Source organism: Aquarana catesbeiana, linkage group LG08 (genome assembly GCF_042186555.1).
Source record: "Aquarana catesbeiana isolate 2022-GZ linkage group LG08, ASM4218655v1, whole genome shotgun sequence".
NCBI classification, from domain to species: Eukaryota; Metazoa; Chordata; class Amphibia; order Anura; family Ranidae; genus Aquarana; species Aquarana catesbeiana.
This window is the reverse complement of record NC_133331.1, coordinates 166449085-166468264: the sequence shown is the minus strand read 5'-3', so window position 1 is coordinate 166468264 and position 19180 is coordinate 166449085. Positions and strand designations below refer to the sequence as shown.

Genomic DNA, 19180 nt, shown 5'->3' with positions numbered 1-19180 from the left:
TCCCCCTCTGTGCAGGTGCGGCATGGGGAAATCTGAAATTGGAATGCATTAGTGTTTCACTGACACTTCCCTGCGCTGCTCTGCTGATGGGAAGGGAGTTGAGTGCTGGCAAAAGAGGCTTCAAGTGCCACTTGTGGCACCCGTGCCGGGGGTTGCCTACCCCTGCATTAGTGTGATGGTCAGTGGGAAGAAGGCTCCTTACACTTATGGTCATTGGGGAGAATTACCCCCTTATAGATAGCTAAAAAGATCAATGATGTCAGTGGGAAGATATCTCTAAAAATAATTGTGAAAAGGTAAAGTTTCCCCACTACTGTACATGTGACATATGTTCTAACAAGAGATTAGACCATTGTGATATGCATGTACATTGTATTATGTTTTGAGTTATTGGGAGGGTTTTCTTTGCAGCAAATGATGTACATGCTTGTATATTTACAAAAGCCCCTGGGGTGGATTTATTAAATGTAATGGGGGTTGATTTACTAAAGGCACATAGACTGAGCACTTTGCAAGTGAAGTTGTTCCAGAGCTTATAAAATAATGGGAAGCACTGCTGACTTCCATCATCGAATCATGTGCAAGGAAAAATGCTGTTTTTTTTTTCCTCGCATGTGTTTTGGTATTCTATGTAAAATGAAGCTTTACCTCATGTACTAAGCTCTGGGTCAATTTGCCTTAAGGTAGAACTATAGGCAAAACTTTTTTTTTATTTTGGATAAAGTAAGGGAGGGTTATAACCCCTGTCAGTTTTTATTTTTGCCATCTGTGTCTCCTTTGGAAGATTTCCCCTCTATTACTTTTCTGGGGACAACCCAGAATTTGGGAGTTTCTTTTACTTTCACTTTCAATGATAATGGTAAATAGAGAGAGAGTGAATCTCCCTAACGGGGACACAGACAGCAATAAATGCCTGACATGTGTTCTAATCCACCTCCACTTTATCCAAAAGTAAAAAAAAATCCTTTAGTTCTTCTTTAAGCAAATCAACCCCAATAATTTCCATATTTCCATATTTAGGTTTCTATGCATTACTGTTGAGAGAACTGATCCTAAAGGGCAGAAATTGCTCAAAATTGGCTATTATATTTTTACATTCCTAAAATACCGCATGCCTGGACCACAACTTATTACCTGCATTTAATTATTTATTTCCTTCTGTGAATTGAATTTAACACCTTTTCATGCGGTAAATACCAAGTGTTTTTTGCGTTCAAAATATTTTATTAAGTTTCCAATAGATCAAAAACAAAAACAAAAATACATAACCATCGCTTTAAATGCAGGCGTACATAGTAAAACAAATGAAACCCCTTGGGGGCTACATATATACCTTATGACCTTAGATATGGCACAAACAAAACATACCATAAAGAAAATTGCGTCCTTGCAAGAGAACCTACATATGAAAAAGTTAGATCGCATAGATCTGGAGAACCGCAGCTCAGGGTACGTTTGGTGAGGAGGAGGTAGGAGAGACCGTCTGCACCCCAACTGGGAACACACTGTGCCAGAGCGGAATTCTCCCACCTGCCCCAGACACTCCCTTAGTTGATGCTTCATGTCTCTGGGTAACAAAACAGAGAGTAACGATCTACCATCTATGCTGCCCTTGGGAACTGGGTTCCCTGAGATCTCTGCAATGGTCTGAAATAAGGCTGGAGATCATTTACTTGACAGATCAACCTGCAAAGAAACAAGATGAAGGAAAAAAAAAACAAAAGGGGAAAAAATAGAGAGGTAAGAGAGGGGAGATAGAAGAGGAGGAGGAGGAGGAAGGAAGCCAAACCACGGGAGGAGGTCCTCCAAGCCCAGATACTGTTTGATTCGTCAGGGTTTAACCCCTGGGATCAAGGAGGTGCCCAAGAAAATAGCCCATGGTTCCCATACAGCTTCAAATTTCTCTGTGGTGTTATTTAGGATACTGGCCACCTTCTCTTGGGCCATGATCCATGAAATCTTACGGATAGCCGCTTGGAAGGGTACCTTGGGTTGTTTCCATGCCTTGGCTATAGATAACTTAGCTCCCAGCAAAATAAAGTGAATCAATCTGCGTGACATTTTTGGAGTTTTGGGTAAATGGTCGTTCAGGAGCGCTATGGCGGGGGTTCTTGGGACCTGAACTCCGGTGACTTTTTTAATCATTTGGAAAATCTTATGCCAGAAAGACCTCAGCCGTGGACATTCCCAAAAGATATGGGTCAATGAGCCCCTAAGAAGACAACCCCTAAAGCACCTGGAGTCCGTGGAGGGGAACATTCTGGCCAGTCTCTCTGGTGGAAGGTACCATCTCGTGATGACCTTTACGCTGGATTCCACCAGTGAGATGTTCAGGATGTTCTTGTACGCCCTATTATAGGTGACTCTCCATTTCTCCAGGTCCCACTCCAGGGCTAAGTCAGACTCCCAAGCTACCATGTATGGAGACTTGGCTGTCTGATTAGAGAGTGACTGATAAATGATGGAGATTCCACCCCTCTGCTCCGTGGAACGACCGCACCATACCTCGTAGGGGGTGAAAGAATGGTTAGAAGGATTGTCTTTACCTCTATTTGTGAGGAAGTGTCTGATCTGATGAAAGCGGAAGTTCTCGGAGTCAGGCATCTCCAACTGACTCACACAGAAGGCCCTGGTTAAAGGCCCCATTGATGTGAAGAAGTGTCTAATCCGGTACATCCCCTTGTTCAGCCACCAGCGGAATGCTTTAATGTCGGTTCCCGGGGGAAAGTCAGGATTATTGAATATATGGGCCAGTGGTTGTTTGCGGGAAGTTAAGTTTGGAAGGTTTCTTAGAGAATCCCATAACTGAAAGGATTGCGAGAGGATTGGGGATAGAATGGGGGGACGTTTTTTAGGGGGAACCCACAAAAGGAAATCAATAGTGAAAGAGGGGACTGCCTGTCTCTCAATCATTATCCAGTCCGGTCTCTCCGCTTTCGCATATACCGTCGAAATCTGAGCTAATCTGGCCGATTGAAAATACCAAAGTAGATGCGGAAGGCCTAAACCCCCTTGGGTTCTACTTAAGTATAAAGTGCTCTGTTGTAGTCTGTACCCCTTCCCTCCCCAAATGAATTTTACTATTTTCCGTTGGAGCGATTTCAAATGTTCCCTGTTGATGTTGATTGGGATGGCTCTAAATAGGTAGAGAATTCTGGGGAGTAGGGTCATCTTGACGGCATGAATCCTCCCCAACCAGGATAAACCCCCTCTGGCCCATTTGGATAAGTCCGACTCTAGTTTGCGGTAAGTGTGAGGGAAGTTGGATGCATAAAGGAGTTCAGTTTTCGCTGTGAGCCTTATCCCTAAATAGTCAATGTAAGAATCACTCCATTTGAAATCAAAGGAACTCTGCAGGGATGCCACTAAGGTAGGGTCCAGGGAGATATTCAAAGCTGAAGATTTGGCATAATTGACCTTAAGCCCAGAGACCCCCGAAAACTCTTTCAGGAGCCTGCAAAGGTTTGGGAGGGAGGTGGTTGGGGATGTGAGGAAAAGGAGCATATCGTCCGCAAACAGCCCGCATTTGTGGACCTGGTCACCGCAGGCGACTCCCTGAATGTTGGGGTCTGCTCTTATTGCTATTGCTATTGTTTCGATAGCTATGGCAAAAATTAGGGGGGAAAGTGGGCATCCCTGCCTAGTTCCTCTAGCAATGGTCAGAGTTTTAGAGTATTGACCTTGTAGGCGTATCACCGCTTTGGGAGAGGAGTATAGAGATTTTAGAATTCCCAAAAAGTTGGGTCCGAAGCCCCAAATTTCTAGTATGGAGAAGAGATAGGGCCATTCGATCGAGTCGAATGCTTTGTGGAGATCCAACGAGAGAAGCATACCTTTCTGTTTCGGTCCCCCTTCCCAGTTAGATTGAAGGATGGATACTATATCTATAGCTCTTCTAATTTGGTCAGGCCCTTGCCTACCGGGTATGAAACCCACTTGGTCCTTGTGTATATAGTGATTGATAAAGGAGGAGAGGCGATTGGCAAGAATTTTAGTGAGAATTTTGAGGTCATTGTTAATTAAAGAAATGGGTCTGTAGTTCTCAACTTCCTCATGGTTTTTGTTGGGTTTGGGGATCACTGAGATGAATGCTGTATTTAGTTGAGATTCCAGAGGGGATCCTGACTTTTTAGAATTAAAAAACTTTGCTAGATACGGGGCTAGGATAGTGCTGTATTCCTTATAGTAAGGGACTGAGAAGCCGTCTGGCCCTGGGGCTGAGCCGGACTTAAGGCTTTTTATAACTGCCCTGATTTCATCTTCCGTGATGGGGGAATCCATTAAGTCTCTACAGTCCCTGGATAGAGATGGAAGTTCAAGCTGGGATAAGAAATCACTTACTCGGGAGCCTTTCTCAGATAGAGGAGGGCTGTAGAGTGAAGAGTAAAAATCGTGGAAAGCGGACATGATACTATTTGGATTTGCTGTTGGGGGTTGACCAGCTATCCTCAATTTGGGGAAGGAATTGGAGCGAAATTTAGGTGAGAGTTTAGAAGCTAGCATAGAGCCGAATCTATCCCTGTGGCAATAAAATTTGGCTCCAGACCATCGAAGAGTCTTCTCTGCTTTAGCCGTTAAGGCGAGATTCAGCTCAAGTCTGGTGGCATCAAGTTTACCCAAAAGGGTCTTAGATGGGTGCTTTTTATGTTCTGCTTTTAGGTGAAGGAAGGACTGTTCAAGCTTCTGAATGTCGATCAAACGTTCCTTCTTAAATTTGGACGCTAGTTTAATTATGACTCCTCGAATGGTTGCCTTGTGGGCTGCCCACAGGGTTTCGGGGTTGATATTATCCACATCATTCAAGAGGAAAAATTCTTTAATAGCTTTAGCAATTTCCTTAACCAAGCTAGGGTCGGCTAACAGGGATTCGTTTAGTCGCCAGTAGAAACCTCCTCGCCCAGACAGGACATTCTGTAGAGTAAGGGAAACCAAAGAATGATCGGACCAAGCTGTGTCGAGAATTGCTGCTTTGGTTGACAGAGGAATAAGAGCTGTCTGGGTGAGGATGTGGTCAATCCTAGCGTACGATTGGTGAGGAGCGGAAAAGTGTGTGAAGTCCTTTTTGTTGGGGTTCAGTTCCCTCCAAACATCCACTAGACCTTGTGTATGGACCATTTTGGCGATCCTCGTGCTAAGTTTTGTGGGGCGTGTGAGTTGGTTTTTGAGGGGCCTGGTTTTGTCTAGACCCTGATCAAATGCAACATTTGAGTCCCCCCCCATAATTACTTTGCCTTCCAAGAGGGGGTTCAAGGTTGAGAAGAGGTCCTGGAAAAACGCCGCTTGGCCCTTATTAGGGGCATAATATGAGACAAAAGAATATAGAACGCCTTCCAAGGTACCCTTTACCAAGATGAATCTGCCCTCTGGGTCCCTAAAGTCGGAGAGGAATGAGAATTTGCAGTTTTTAGAGAAAAGAATAGCAACCCCTTTCGTCTTATTGGGGGCGTTCGCTAGATAAAATGTCGGAAAGTGTAAGTGTAGGAACTTGGGGGTGTACCGAGACTGGAAGTGTGTCTCCTGTAAGAGCAACACATCAAACTTCAATGATTTATAATGATCAAAGGCTAATCTCCTTTTCCTTGGAGAATTAAGGCCCTGGACATTATGAGAACCAATCTTGAGGTCATTATCCTTCACGGTGATGTCAGTCATAGGAGCAGAGGGAATGGAAGCTGGGAATCATGCAGTCACTTACCCTTGGAGGTCTTTTGACATTGTACGGCGGCCAGCTTGTGTTGAGCCGTCCTAGGCGCAATTCTGGTGCTTGGAGGGGTACCCCCCCCGGGTTGGCTAGGAGAGAAAAACGGGGTGAGTAGAGGAAGAAAGAAATTAAATACTTAAAAAACAGTAATGGGAAAAACAAAGACATGGGTACTATAGAGATACCCTTGGGTTTATGCGGGTCCAAGTCCGCTCTAACCCCAATGAACTACTTCTGACTACCCTGTAGGGCGTCAGAAGTTCCGATACCAGAGGACACCAGCGGTTCTCTGGAATCGAGTAGAGGCACAAGTGGTCCACCCCGGACCCTTGGTGTGTCAAAATTGAACTATAAACTAAACACACAACATTTGTAAAAAAAAAGAAAAAACACTGCAATAAAAGTCAAAATATCAGGGATCTCTATGCCTGTGGCAAAAATCTTCACCGGAAGGAACAAAACAACAAGAACCTGAGGATCTGGCCCACTTCTAATCCCCTGGGTAACTCCCCCCCAACCGCTCCTGTGAGGGGGAAGGCCTGGGGGTCCACCCCCGACAAGAGAGACCCCATCTATCTAGTCTAACTGACCTACACCTGCAAAGCGGGAAGGGTAAAGAGAACACAGGTATACCAAGTTTTCTGACTGAACTAAGAATTGGCCCAGCTAAACCTAAGACCCCATTCTAGTCCAGTAATCTGCTCATTATGAGAGAGGTATCTTGGTTATCTTGTAGAATTGAATTTCTTGAAGATGACTACTTCTCCTAGGGCAGCTGCCATCCATTTTAGCTGATTTTGCATTCGGAGTGCTGAGGAAAAAGGAGGTGAGTGAGTGGTGTAGGCCTTCTGTATCCGGAGGAGAGGATAGGCTTAGAAAACGGTGAAGACGGTGAAGATCACTGTGAGCATCTGAGAAATTGACGCAGTGGGGGATGTCATGTCTGTAAGGCGTGGGAAGGAATTGGAGCTCCTGCTCCATCATCTGGGAGAAAGAACAGTCCCGAAAATGTCTCTGGAGAGACTGGGGAGAAGCTATGAGGTGGGTAAGTCAGTCTTAGGGTGGTTTCCCCTCTTTGCTCTTCTTGGAAGGGCCCTTCGACCATAGTGGGGATACCGGGCTGCCTGGTGGTGGTCGTTTAGTAGAGCCCGAGGAAGCAGGCGTAAAGTCCATTGGAGTTTCATGGGATATCAGCCTGAGGCCTAGTAAAAGCCTCTCCCCTTCCTGTAGGGTAGCGAATGAGTGGGTTTTGCCCTGGATGGAGAACTTAACAGCGAAGGGGAAGGTCCAGCGGTATTTGATGTCCCGTTGAGAGAGGACCGTGAGAAGGGGTTTAAGTGTCCTGCGTCTTTGAATAGTTGTAGGAGCGAGGTCAGCGAAAATATGGATCTGGTGACCCTGGTGCTGCAGCGTAGCCTTCAGACGGGATTGGCGCATGACCTCTTCCTTAACCGCATAAAAGTGTGGCTTGACTATGATGTCCCTTGGGGAGCCATCCTGTCTGGGGGGTCCAAGAGACCTGTGTGCCCTGTCCAGTTCAAGACGCTGGGGGGGAATGTTGGGAATAAGGGCTGTTATGATGTCCTGGACCGTGGAGGGTATGTCCGAAAAGGTTTCCGGAAGGCCTCTTATTCGGAAGTTGTACCTCCTAGACCGGTTCTCGAGTTCGTCGATCCTGGAAAGGGCCATGTCTAATTGATCTTGGATGGTCCTGAGGTGAGCAGAGTTTTGGTTGGTTCTAGTGGTTGTGGATTCCACTTTGTCCTCAATGGCTTCAATTCTGGCGCCTAAATTGGACAGGTCCGCTTTAATAGTATTGGTGATTTGATTAGCTGTGTTTGCCAGACCTTTCTCCAGAAGAGATGAGAATTTAACAAACATGGCTTCCTGTATTGCTGTGAGGTCTGATACTGATAGTCCAGATTGGAACATAGTAGGAGCCAGTGTTGGGGCCTGTGCAGGGGGGGCCTGTGAGAGCATCTCTTGTTGGGAGAGGGACAGCGTCTCTGAGGGGGACTTTGCTGAGGCCTGGTTCTTTGTGTGGTCGTGCGGAGGGATATGTGGAGTTTGAGAGGGTCCCTGTGCTGCTTGAGCGTAAGTCAGGGTCGGGGGGGTCAATACTGGCCTGCACTCTGATGTCCTGGAGTGGATGCCTCCTGGATGCAGCAGTCCGTCCGTGCTGGCGGCCATCTTGGGATGCAGGTCCGCTCCCGCCGAGGCAAATTGGGGGCCAAGATCTCGTTTTGCCTGGGGCCCAGACATACCCCCTTGATCCCCGGCAGATCCCCTTCCTGGGGAGGGTGTTGTGTATCCCGTTAGCGGGCTGTGGCGGCTATTGTGCGGCTCGGCGGTCCGGGGTGGAGCGGAGCTCTCGGCTCAGGCGGCCATGTCGGAGCTCTCGCGCATGCGCACTGACCAAGTGTTTTTTGATATATATAAACAGTATAGTGAATTGACAGTTTCAGGATTGAATGCGATATTTAGGCAACTTGGGTCCAGACCCCTACATATCACTTGCAAGTTACTTTTGTGAATGGAGCACACTGTTTGGTATTTGAAGTTTGTGGCTGTCACAATACAATAGACTTGCTGAGAAGATTTGACCATCTGCTCAATTAATGTGGATGGAGAAATCTATCAGAACAAAAGAGATCTTTTAGTGTATGGCCAGCTTTAAAATTAATCTTAATGATACGATTTTTGAAAAAAAAAATGTATGTAAAAATGTAAATCTACATTGGCCACTATCTTTCAGAAATTCAAACCCACAAATCCTACAAAGCAACAATAGTAACAAAAATCAGGAGCCCTTAGGTTCATGCACATACCTGCTAATTTCCATTGAGCACCTTGGGACCTCTGAAAGCCCAAGCATTTGAAATCCAAATTTTGCTTCCAAAAGTTTATGGTTGGCCCATTGCTTCCCATGCCTAATTGTTTGATATAAAGCATGCGCATCATGTTAACATACCAATATCTATGTGCAGAAGGCAGGATGGGCACTGGATTGCCATCAACTTTGGGAAGCAAAAGTGGTATCTGCATATCAGAGCATGGGCGGTGCTTGTGAAGACCTTGGCAGGTATTGTTTATTTAAATGTTTTCCGAAGGTTCAGGAAATTCTGCAAAGTTTATACTGATCTACAAGTAAATCTGATGTCACGCCCCCTTTTTTGACATCTTGCAGAAGCAGAAGGATTTCTCAGAGCAATCTGCATATTAGGAAAGAGTGGGAGTAAGCAATCTTACTTACAGAAAGTAGGAGCAACTATTTTATCACCAAATTAACTAACCTACACCTGCATTTCCAACAGTTATCAATCTTTAAGTGTTAATATGTATTAAAATGTATTATTTAGTTGTTGTCATTACTGTAAAATAGTATAGACCACAAGCTTGGTGCCTGCAGAGAAACATATTAACTGTGCTGCAGAACGTCTTAGGAATGTCTGCTGCAGCCTTCTCTATTAAGGTTCCAGTGCTCATTTTGACTTAACAACTACAGTGGTAGTCAAATATTGTAACAAAAACACAGAATATAAAATGTGCATATCTGGTTTACCTTATTTTCTATAAGGCACTTATAGGCACCTGCCCATAGTACCTTCATAATAAATATAGCCCTGGCCATCTTCACATAATTTATGCTTTTTCTTTTGCTGTGCTACCTGATTATTCACCCTGTGAGATTTTACATGTGTGGTTGTAAACGTACAATGTACAGACAACCATTTGTTTTCTGTAACTAAAGCTGCATCATGACTGGTGATCTTTTCACATTTTTAAACTATTAGGAACTATAATGTCAAAATACTAAGGACAATGAAGGTGTCTGTAGAAACAGCCCAGGCTTCAGAAACATTTATACTAATAACAGAATGTCCAACTGATACAGCATGACATTTTCCTGTGCGTCTTGCTGAGCGTCTTGTAAGCCTTTTGTTATTTTATTGCAGGCTTGACTCATCACTCATTTTTAAGATATAAAAATAGGAGTATTCTCTCCCCCGCTTCCTTCCATTAGAATAAAAACAATACCTTGTGGCTGCTTTGACCGTCTAATATTTGGATTTTTTTTTTGTGAAACATTTTCTATGGAAAAGAGCAGCTATTTACAGCATGCATTGTAACAGAAGTTGGGCACAGAGGCCTGAACTTTTCCCTCTGCTTAGAAGGGCGACCTGCAATAGACAAATGTGGATTTGAACCTAACCCTCAAAACTTAAAATTGTGATTATGCCATGGTTAATATGGTAACATTGTGAGGTTGGAAACATTTTTCTTTTTATCTACCTGGTTCTAATACTGCTAATTTAGAAGAAAGCAAAACAGATGCCAAGTGGGTCACCTGCCTATTTCCAATACATATTTTATTGACACCATATATAGTGGTAGAATTAAACCAGGTTTTATCAACCTTTTTACTGAAGAGGAAAAAAAACTTCAGGTCAGATCATCAGAGCAGACTACGTTTAGCACCTCCTGCTCTATATGACTAAATTATTTTTAGTAATAATCATGAAAACAAAAGCTACACATGATGATAATGGCCAGAAATATAGACAGTGAATATACAGTAGTAGTGTTCCACTATATTGGTGGCCTTGGCAGAAGAATCCTCTTACATCGGTTGTCAATGAAAGAATACATTAGTGGTCAGTGGGAGAATCCATTGGTGGAGAAGGACCCTCTTCACAGTGGTGGTCATTGTGAGAAAATGTTAGTGGTCAGTGAAAGAAGGACTCCCTTACATATGTGATCAGTGTGAAGAATACCACACTATGTTGAGTTTAAGTGGAAGAAGCCCCCACCTTACATTGATAGTCAGTGTGAGAAGGACCTCACTACATTGCTGATCAATGCACAACACTGACCAAAAATGTAAGGGACATATTCCCCTCTGACCACCACTGGGCATTGTACTAAAATCAAAGGGAAGAATGCCCCTTACCTTGGTGATGAGGGGGATGAATGGCTCTTACATGAATGGACGGTGGTAAAAATGCACCACCTACAAACCATAAAAAGAAAACTGGTGTCAATGAGAGGCAACAAAAGAGGCTCAACTGCTTCCACATTATTGACTGTGCCAAGTGATGTTGGTGTAAGAACTATACCGATATCACCAGAAAGGAAATTATTCCACCACTGCTCACTGCTCAAAGAACAAGGCAGCCTTAGGAAGAAGCCTAGGCTTCCACAGAACCCTGGTTGAGAGATGATGCATTAAATAATAACTCCATGTTTTTTTAAATTTTGGATAGAGTAAAGAATTAAAATTCTGTCAACGATTCAGTTGCGGAGATTGTCCCTATGATGCTCATCCAAGAAATGGAGGGTGCATTTATCACCAGGTTAGAAGGCACAAACAGCATTAAAAAAAAAAGCTGTCAAAAGTTTCAACCCTTCTCTTTCCCACTGTAAATCTATTTTGTGTGTATTTGTTAGAGTCATTTACTATTGCGCCTATCCAATCTATGCAATACGGACACCCTTTCTGCTCTATGAAAAATACAATAAAACATTAGTTTGCCTTAGTTAGGTTTTATTCTGATAACTGATTACTGAACTATACTGATTATAGCCATGGATGAAATTTATAGTAAGAACTGCACCAATCTACCATTTCATGTGACTTACCATGCTTACAAATCAGATGTTAAGTGGATTTCTAGGTTTCCCATCTTTACCGGCAATGTGTGTATATTTTCAATACTGTAAAGAGGCTATTAATAGATAAAACATGTGTCTTGCTTTATATACCTTTTTCAAATGTACAGTATATATGTTTGCTGTGACTAGGTCTATGTAAATAAAGAAATATTCTTTAAAGACACCAGTAAGATCCATCTAAATAAAATTATTCTACAGAGCTTCATTCTTACTTTATGGTATTAATAAACATAGACTAATTTATATAAAACAGGTTCATATTTATCTAGTAGAACCATCAGAGTTAAGTTCAGAAACAGAAATAATATCCGGATGCAAAGGGTAAAGCTGATGGCTTGTCAACATATTCTGGCTTATTGCAGCCAAGAAAAAAAATATATTAGTGTTGGAGGGAGATCAATATTGTTTCAAAGGCAAAGGCAGGCATTGGAGTGTCTGACAAGCTGAAACAGAGATATGAGAAATAATATTTTCACTGCTGTACCTAGCAAGGTTCATGAAGGTCTGTTTGGCTCCTTTTTTGGCATTCCTGGAAGGTGCATCCAGGTCTACATGCTTTCTATAGCAGAAGAACTCCCTAGCACATAAAGCATTTATAATACTGAAGCATTTCTGCAAGATAACAAAGAAATAAGATGCTTTTGATTATTTGGCTTAAAGCAGTGATGGTCAACTGAAAACTTATAAAGGGCCTTATATTGTGGCCCCCCCGAAACTTCCAGAGGGGTGCACAATACAAGCATGTATTATGTGGTGAGGTGCATTGCATTGAATGGATGAACAGGCTGTAATGCACCTAAACAACTAAAAATGTTGGTCCTGCTGCATTGTTTGCAATGTACTGTAATGCACATTGTACTGAAACTTAGAGTACAATTACAATTATAAACTCCAGTATTGGTGTTAGTGACCACATTAATAACTCCCAGCATTGGTGTCAGTGCCAATAAAATGCCCCCAAAAATTCAAGATTGATGTCAGTGACCCCCACAAAAATCTCTCGATGTGGATGTTAGTGACCGCAATAATAACCCCTAGTGTTGGTGTTAATGTCTGCAATAATAACAATATTGGTGTCAGTGGATGCATTAATAAGCCACAGCACTGGTGTCAGTGAATGCAGTAATAACCCTCAGCATTGGTGTCAGCGGATACAATATTAACCCCCAGCACTGGTGTCAGTAACTGCAAAAAAAACCCCCAGCACTGGTGTCAGTGACCGCAATAATAACCCCAAGCTTTGATATTAGCAGACATAATAATAACCCACAGTATTGGTGACAGTTACCAAAAATAATAACCCCCAGCATTGGTGTCAGTGGATGCAATAATAGCGCACATGATTGGTATTTATGGATGCAATAAAAATCCCCAGCATTAGTATCTGTGGATGCAATAATAACCCCCAGGATTGGTGTCAGTGACCACAATAATAAACCCCAGCAATGATGTCAGTGACTGCAACAATAATCCCCAGCATTGGTGTCAGGGATGCCAATATTAACACACATTAGTGGCAGTGGCAGTACAGTTTAATAGGTACATACTTAGAAGTTGCGGTTGCCACCCTTTGGTGCATGAAAAACTAAAGGGTATTGCATTATGCCAAAAAGTGAAAGTGGCTTATCTAAAGAACTTTGGTAACAATGCGGAAGCAAGTATGGTAAAGAACATTTTTTTTCATCAACACCTTTTTCCTTCGCCTGGGTAGTTTATAACTCCTCAGTCTCCTCATATAAAAGTGCAACTTTTTTTATTGTTTATGGCAAAACTAAATTTGTATTTCTTGAGTAAAGCTTAACAGAGGTATTTACATATTAAATTAATACTTTTTAACGTGGCAGTACAAAATACATAAACACATTTTTATTTCACAATAACAGTATCGTTAAAAAAGACAAAAATGTAGTATCAAACTTTCATGTGACCACCAGTAGAACACAATGGGCAGGGTGGGTCAGTATGGGAGAATTCTTGTTTCCTATGCAGGTTGTCTGTTTTGGGAACAGGACAACGATAATAAAAAACAGGACTGTTCAGTTTAAAACCAGTTTTCAAACCCTTCCCGGAACTGTTTGTCCAATCTTTACTTAAAGATGAAGTAAATGATGCTTCTTTTTTTTTCTTTTTCCTGACCTGCAAAGTAAAGGCATAATGTGCATCGCATACTAGCACATTATGTGAAATTTACCTGTAAACGAAGCCCTCGTTGTCATCGCTGGAATCCACATCCATCTTCGCCCATCTTCCTTCTGGGTCCGCGGACTCCGACTGTGTGACTGGCCGGAGCCACGTGAAGCCACTCCCATGCATGCGCGTGGGAGGCGCTGGTCACAGCACAGGGCTTGAAGAAACGGCACAGGTGGCCATTCCTTCAGAGCGCATGCACAAATTACATCATCTGCAGCATATACAGTAAATATCTCCTAAACGGTGCATGTTTAGGAGATATTTAGAGTACCTATAGGTAAGCCTTATTATAGGCTTACCTATAGATACAAACAATCCATGGACTTTTACATTTACTTCCTCTTTAATAAGTTGATTGACTTAGCAGAATGGGAGATCAGACACATTCTGAATTGGTGGTGGTAGTGGGGTCTGTCATATATGTTGTGCTTCAGTACAGAATATTTTGTCTCTGGGATATTATTCCTGTTTTGATGTATGAACAGTGGTATTTGTAATCTTAAGAGCAAGTATGATTACATCATATTACATGCATGATGATATTCTCTTAGCCACCCCCCCCAAATACATCAGACATAGATTTGACTCCAATGTCAGGGAAGCATGCTGTAAACCCAACAGAAAGTTGTTATTTAGTTTAAGATGGGATTAGAACCCCTGTCAAAGTGTTTTTATTGCTGTCTGTATCCATATTAAGGAGAATCACCCTCTCTATTTGTCCTGTTTACCATTATCACTGAGAGTAAAAGTGAAAGAAAATTCCTAATTTTGGGTTGCCACCAGAACAGGAATAGAGGGGAGATCTTTAGGTCCCATTCACACCTGAGCATAGCATTTTCAGGAAGAAAATTGCACGATTTTACTGTTTTTGCCACAATTTTGATGTGTTTTTGCAGCGATTTTGTACAGGTCAAAAGGTCACCAATGTAAAAAGCAAGAAAACACTCAAATCTGCCAAAAAAAAAGGGTCCAGAACTTGTTTGAGCTTCAGGCGTTTTGGAGCTTCTGGCTTCAGGCATTTTGGAGTGGAAATGTGAACCATCTCCATAGAGAATAATTGATTTTTTTCCCTCCAGCGTTTTGTAGCTTCAGGCTTCAAGCTACAAAACGCTCAGGTGTGAATGAGGCCTAAATTAAGATCCTAGCTCTGGTGACCCTGGTGACAACCTGGGATTCCCTCAGTTTGTTTTGTTTTTTTGACTTCTTACTTTGGCTATGGGACAGAAAGTGAAGAGCAATCTCCTGAATGGGACACAGGTGTCCGTTTATGAAGCAGTGATCAGCGGTGATCCCGAGGATCACCGCTGATCACAGTCCATAAACAGTTTATGAAACAGTGATAATCGGGGGAGAACATGTTTGAACTTGTTCTCCCGCCGATTATCTCTACACGTGGAGAATTCTCATGAATGACACAGTAAGGGCCAGTTTATGAAGCGGTGATCTCACCGCTTCACTGGCGATCTGAGTCAGAATTCACACTCCCAGGTTCACCAGCTCAGAGGTGGTGAATCGGGGAGTGAAGAGGAAATCTGGGGGGATCTGAGGGGGAAGGAGGAAGATTTTTAACTTCCTTATGCCTCGTTCAGACCCCCCAACACTGTAAGCATGTCCCCCTGTCATATTTATGTGTATACATATATATACATATAATGTGTATATGTATATATATATAATGTGTGTGTATATACATGCATATATAATGTGTGTGTGTGTATACATATGTATATAATGTAGGGGGACTCATTATTTTATTAACATTAATCGTCCGTGTATTGAGCGGTGATAATTTATCACCGCTTAATAAACTGACATCTCTGTATTTCTGGTGCTGTAATCTCGTAAAGTCTCACGAGATTCCAGTATCAGGGGCCGTTCTCCACTGTTTGAAGCATTTGTAGATCTCTTCACTCCTCCGAAGGTGAAGCGATCTACAAAGCTTCATAAACAGGCACACAGAGGAGAAAAATCTTCACTGTGAATGCCGGAGAACGAAGCAGTGAATAGATTTCACTGCTTCATAAACGGACACCACAGTTGGCAAAAAACTGACAGTGGTGACACAAAATTAAAGAAAAGTGGGCTTTAGTTCTACTTTAAGACAAAAGCATACTAGCTGCCAGGTGACAGTCAACATTTGCATTTTTTATATTTGTTGAATTGATTTGTTTTTATATAAAAAATATTCTTTAATATTTGGATTATTTCCTCATTTCTAATGTCTTTAGCCATAAGTAGGCTTATGCCGCGTACACACGGTCGGACTTTTCGTCTACAAAAGTCCAACGGACGCTGACGGACTAAAGCTGGCTGGTAATCCGATCGTGTGTGGGCTTCTCCGGACTTTCAACGGACTTTTTTAGCCTCAAATCCGACGGACTTTAGATTTGAAACATGCTTCAAATCTTTACGTCGTAAGTACGACGGACCCCGAAATCCGCTCGTCTGTGTGCTAGTCCGACGGACAAAAACCCATGCTAGGGCAGCTATTGGCTACTGGCTATGAACTTCCTTATTTTAGTCCGGTGTACGTCATCACGTACGAATCCGTCGGACTTTTGTGTGGTCGTGTGTAGGCAAGTCTGTTCGTAAGAAAGTCTGCCGCAAGTCCGCCGAAGGTACGTCGGAAGTCTGTCGGACAGGCTGTCGGACTTTTGTAGACGAAAAGTCCGACCGTGTGTACGCGGCATAAGTCTACACAGGTGTCAGCACTCTACATGGAATCTTTATGGCTTCTGAAGGCTGCCCAATTCCAGGTGCTAAAATGTGTATTGAGCTGAGTTGTTCAATACCCACAAGCACTTAGTGAAGCTTTTTGCTTTGTTGTGCACTCAATGGAATGACGCCTGTAGCATCTGAAATGCTCTTACTCTGCTGCCCTCCCCTTCCTATCAATACACTGACTGAATAGAACCCTGTGACTCAGAAAAGCATTGATGCTTCAGCCAGTGTAGAAGATTTAAAACTCAAGAGCACTTGTGTGTATCCAGCCATGGACCTTCAAAGAAACAGTTGAGAGATTTATGCACTCATCTCTAGGGAAAAATAGGCTATTAGGCAAAAATTCTTAATAGCTTAATAGTTTTTACCCTAAAAGACCTCTGGGAAGAGTATCTATTGGTGTCTAAGGCCCCAATAGGCTTATCATTAGATGTTCACAATTGGTAAAGTCACATCCATCAGACAAAAATCATTTAAAGCATTATTGAACTCAAAAGTAAACATTTATTATATTGCAGCTTACCAATTCTTAGACATGCTAAATAGATTTGTTTCCTTTTTAGGCTTTTTTTCTGCTATTTTCATCTGGTGATCCAGCCAGCAAGTCTGTCTTTTTTTCACAAGCTCAAGCTCTCCAGCAGAATGCATCAGTTTACACGGATGAAAAAAAAAACACATATCACTGGCAAAACCTTTATCCCCTAAAAGATAGAGTTCAGCTTCAATTTGTTAGTGTATTTAAATCTGCTAATACGTTTAACACTACCCCCCACCCCCCAGACTGACAATGTTGATGTCTACTGTTCTCCCTATGCTAATTCCTCCAGAATTGTGTCTCACTAATACCGGAGGTGTGTTACTGGCCAGATCATAGGGTGAAAGCAAATGGGTAAAAAGCCAAAGAAAAGAAGACTAATGTACACACCACATCTAATGATTGTTTTGGGGTTTAATACGACTTTAATGTCTGCAGGGAATGAAGCAGAACTTTAACATGACAGGCAATGAATGCCTACATAAATCTATGCCTATTTGAGTTTATATTGTTTTGCAGGATTCCCTTATGTATTTCAAAGTATTCAATTCATGAAATTTATTTTGAAATAATCGTAATAAACTGTTTAGCATGCTGAATTGAGATATATTTATTCTTTGTCAATTATGTTTTTTTTTCCTCTTAGACCATGAATAGATTTCTGAACATGGAACTGTTATCAGCATAAACATTCTCTGTTGCGACCAACATTTGGGAGTCTTAAAAAAAAAAGATCATGAGAAGAACAGACATCTAAGTGGCAGTTAAGCAAAGTACTTTTCCTCCGGGATGTACAACCAGAACAGCATGGGAAACGGAACTATCCGAGCCCCACGGAGGGAGGATAGCTGTCTGTCCTCTAGGAGGAGAGAACATTCCTCGGGGGCCTTTACTAAACTGCAGGATACTGTGCTGCTTCTAGAAGAAGAATTGAGGCAGAGATGGAAAGAACTGCAAGAAAAAGATGAAAAAATCCGGCACCTGGAAAAGGAACTAGAAACAAAATCTATTCAAATAGACAAACTGCAGGATGCTATCGGTTACAACATCCAGGTGTCCCCGAAAGGAAGTCAAAAGAAAAAGTTGCTAAGTGTTATTAACCAAGGGCCTGCTCAGCATAATGAGAAAGCCACAGATACTCATAGACGTCAGAAAGCCAAAGAAGGAGTCTCAGCAGAGCCAACTTCACGGCATTATTACAATCCTTCTTGCCAGAACCCAGATGTCACCTGTGTCCGTAAGGATTCAAGGTAAGAACATAAACTGGAGACATGGGTGTATCTGTCTACATAATCAATACATTTTTTTTTTAAATGGACATAATTATTGTAATATACACAGTTGCCATGCTAGCAAAGTTTTTTAAAGTATATGTGAACCCTTGCCTTGTAAAACAACACATTCGGTTTGAAATAGATACAGTATGTGAGGCAAAATATTTGTCTATATACATTGTATATAAAAAAAATTATAAAAAAATATATATATTTTATGAGGGATCACATAATCTCTGTTCTTAGCTGCATAAAGGGCTTGGAGAGGTGGGGGTGGAGTTCAGCGGGAGGCAGAGAAACAGCAGATCCCTGATCTTCCCAGTAAGGAGGTGTGCAAGGGGCATGTCAGCACCAGTTTTGGCCATCAGAAGACAGGACTGGGAAGGATGGAAAGGATGTGCTTCTCTGCCTAGCATGGTCAGCACAAAATGGGAAATCAGGGGGACTGGCAGGATCACCAGGTATTGCACACAAAGGAAGAAATACAAAGAGAACAAAATACTTTTTAACACAAGTAACATGGTACAACATACACATATCAGGAATAAAAAATGCTGGGGTAACATTCAACTTTGTTTCACATACAGGTATAGCCCACTATTTCACCTAGTGTACTTACCAGAGAGTTTGAAAGTCCTGTATGGTAGATACAGTGGGGCAAAAAAGTATTTAGTCAGCCACCAATTGTGCAAGTTCTCCCACTTAAAAATATGAGAGAGGCCTGTAATTGTCATCATAGGTATACCTCAACTATGAGAGACAAAATGTGGAAACAAATCCAGACAATAACATTGTCTGATTTGGAAAGAATTTATTTGCTAATTATGGTGGAAAATAAGTATTTTGTCAATATCAAAAGTTCATCTCAATACTTTGATATATATCCTTTGTTGACAATGACAGAGGTCAAACGTTTTCTGTAAGTCTTCACAAGGTTGTCACACACTGTTGCTGGTATGTTGGCCCATTCCTCCATGCAGATCTCCTCTAGAGCAGTGATGTTTTGGGGCTGTCGCTGGGCAACACGGACTTTCAACTCCCTTTAAAGGTTTTCTATGGGGTTGAGATCTGGAGACTGGCTAGGCC

General features: G+C 42.2%; 1 protein-coding gene across 2 annotated transcripts in view; it reads left to right on the top strand.

The window, feature by feature from the left end:
* LOC141106160 (cGMP-dependent protein kinase 2-like) overlaps positions 1–19180 on the top strand; it is a 397387-nt gene that overhangs the window by 101598 nt on the left and 276609 nt on the right. For both annotated transcript variants that reach the window (XM_073596694.1, XM_073596693.1), the window contains exon 2: positions 17467–18070. In XM_073596694.1, coding sequence (XP_073452795.1) covers positions 17610–18070 — 461 coding nt within the window. In that variant the 5' untranslated portion in view covers positions 17467–17609. The remainder of the gene's footprint in view (positions 1–17466; positions 18071–19180) is intronic.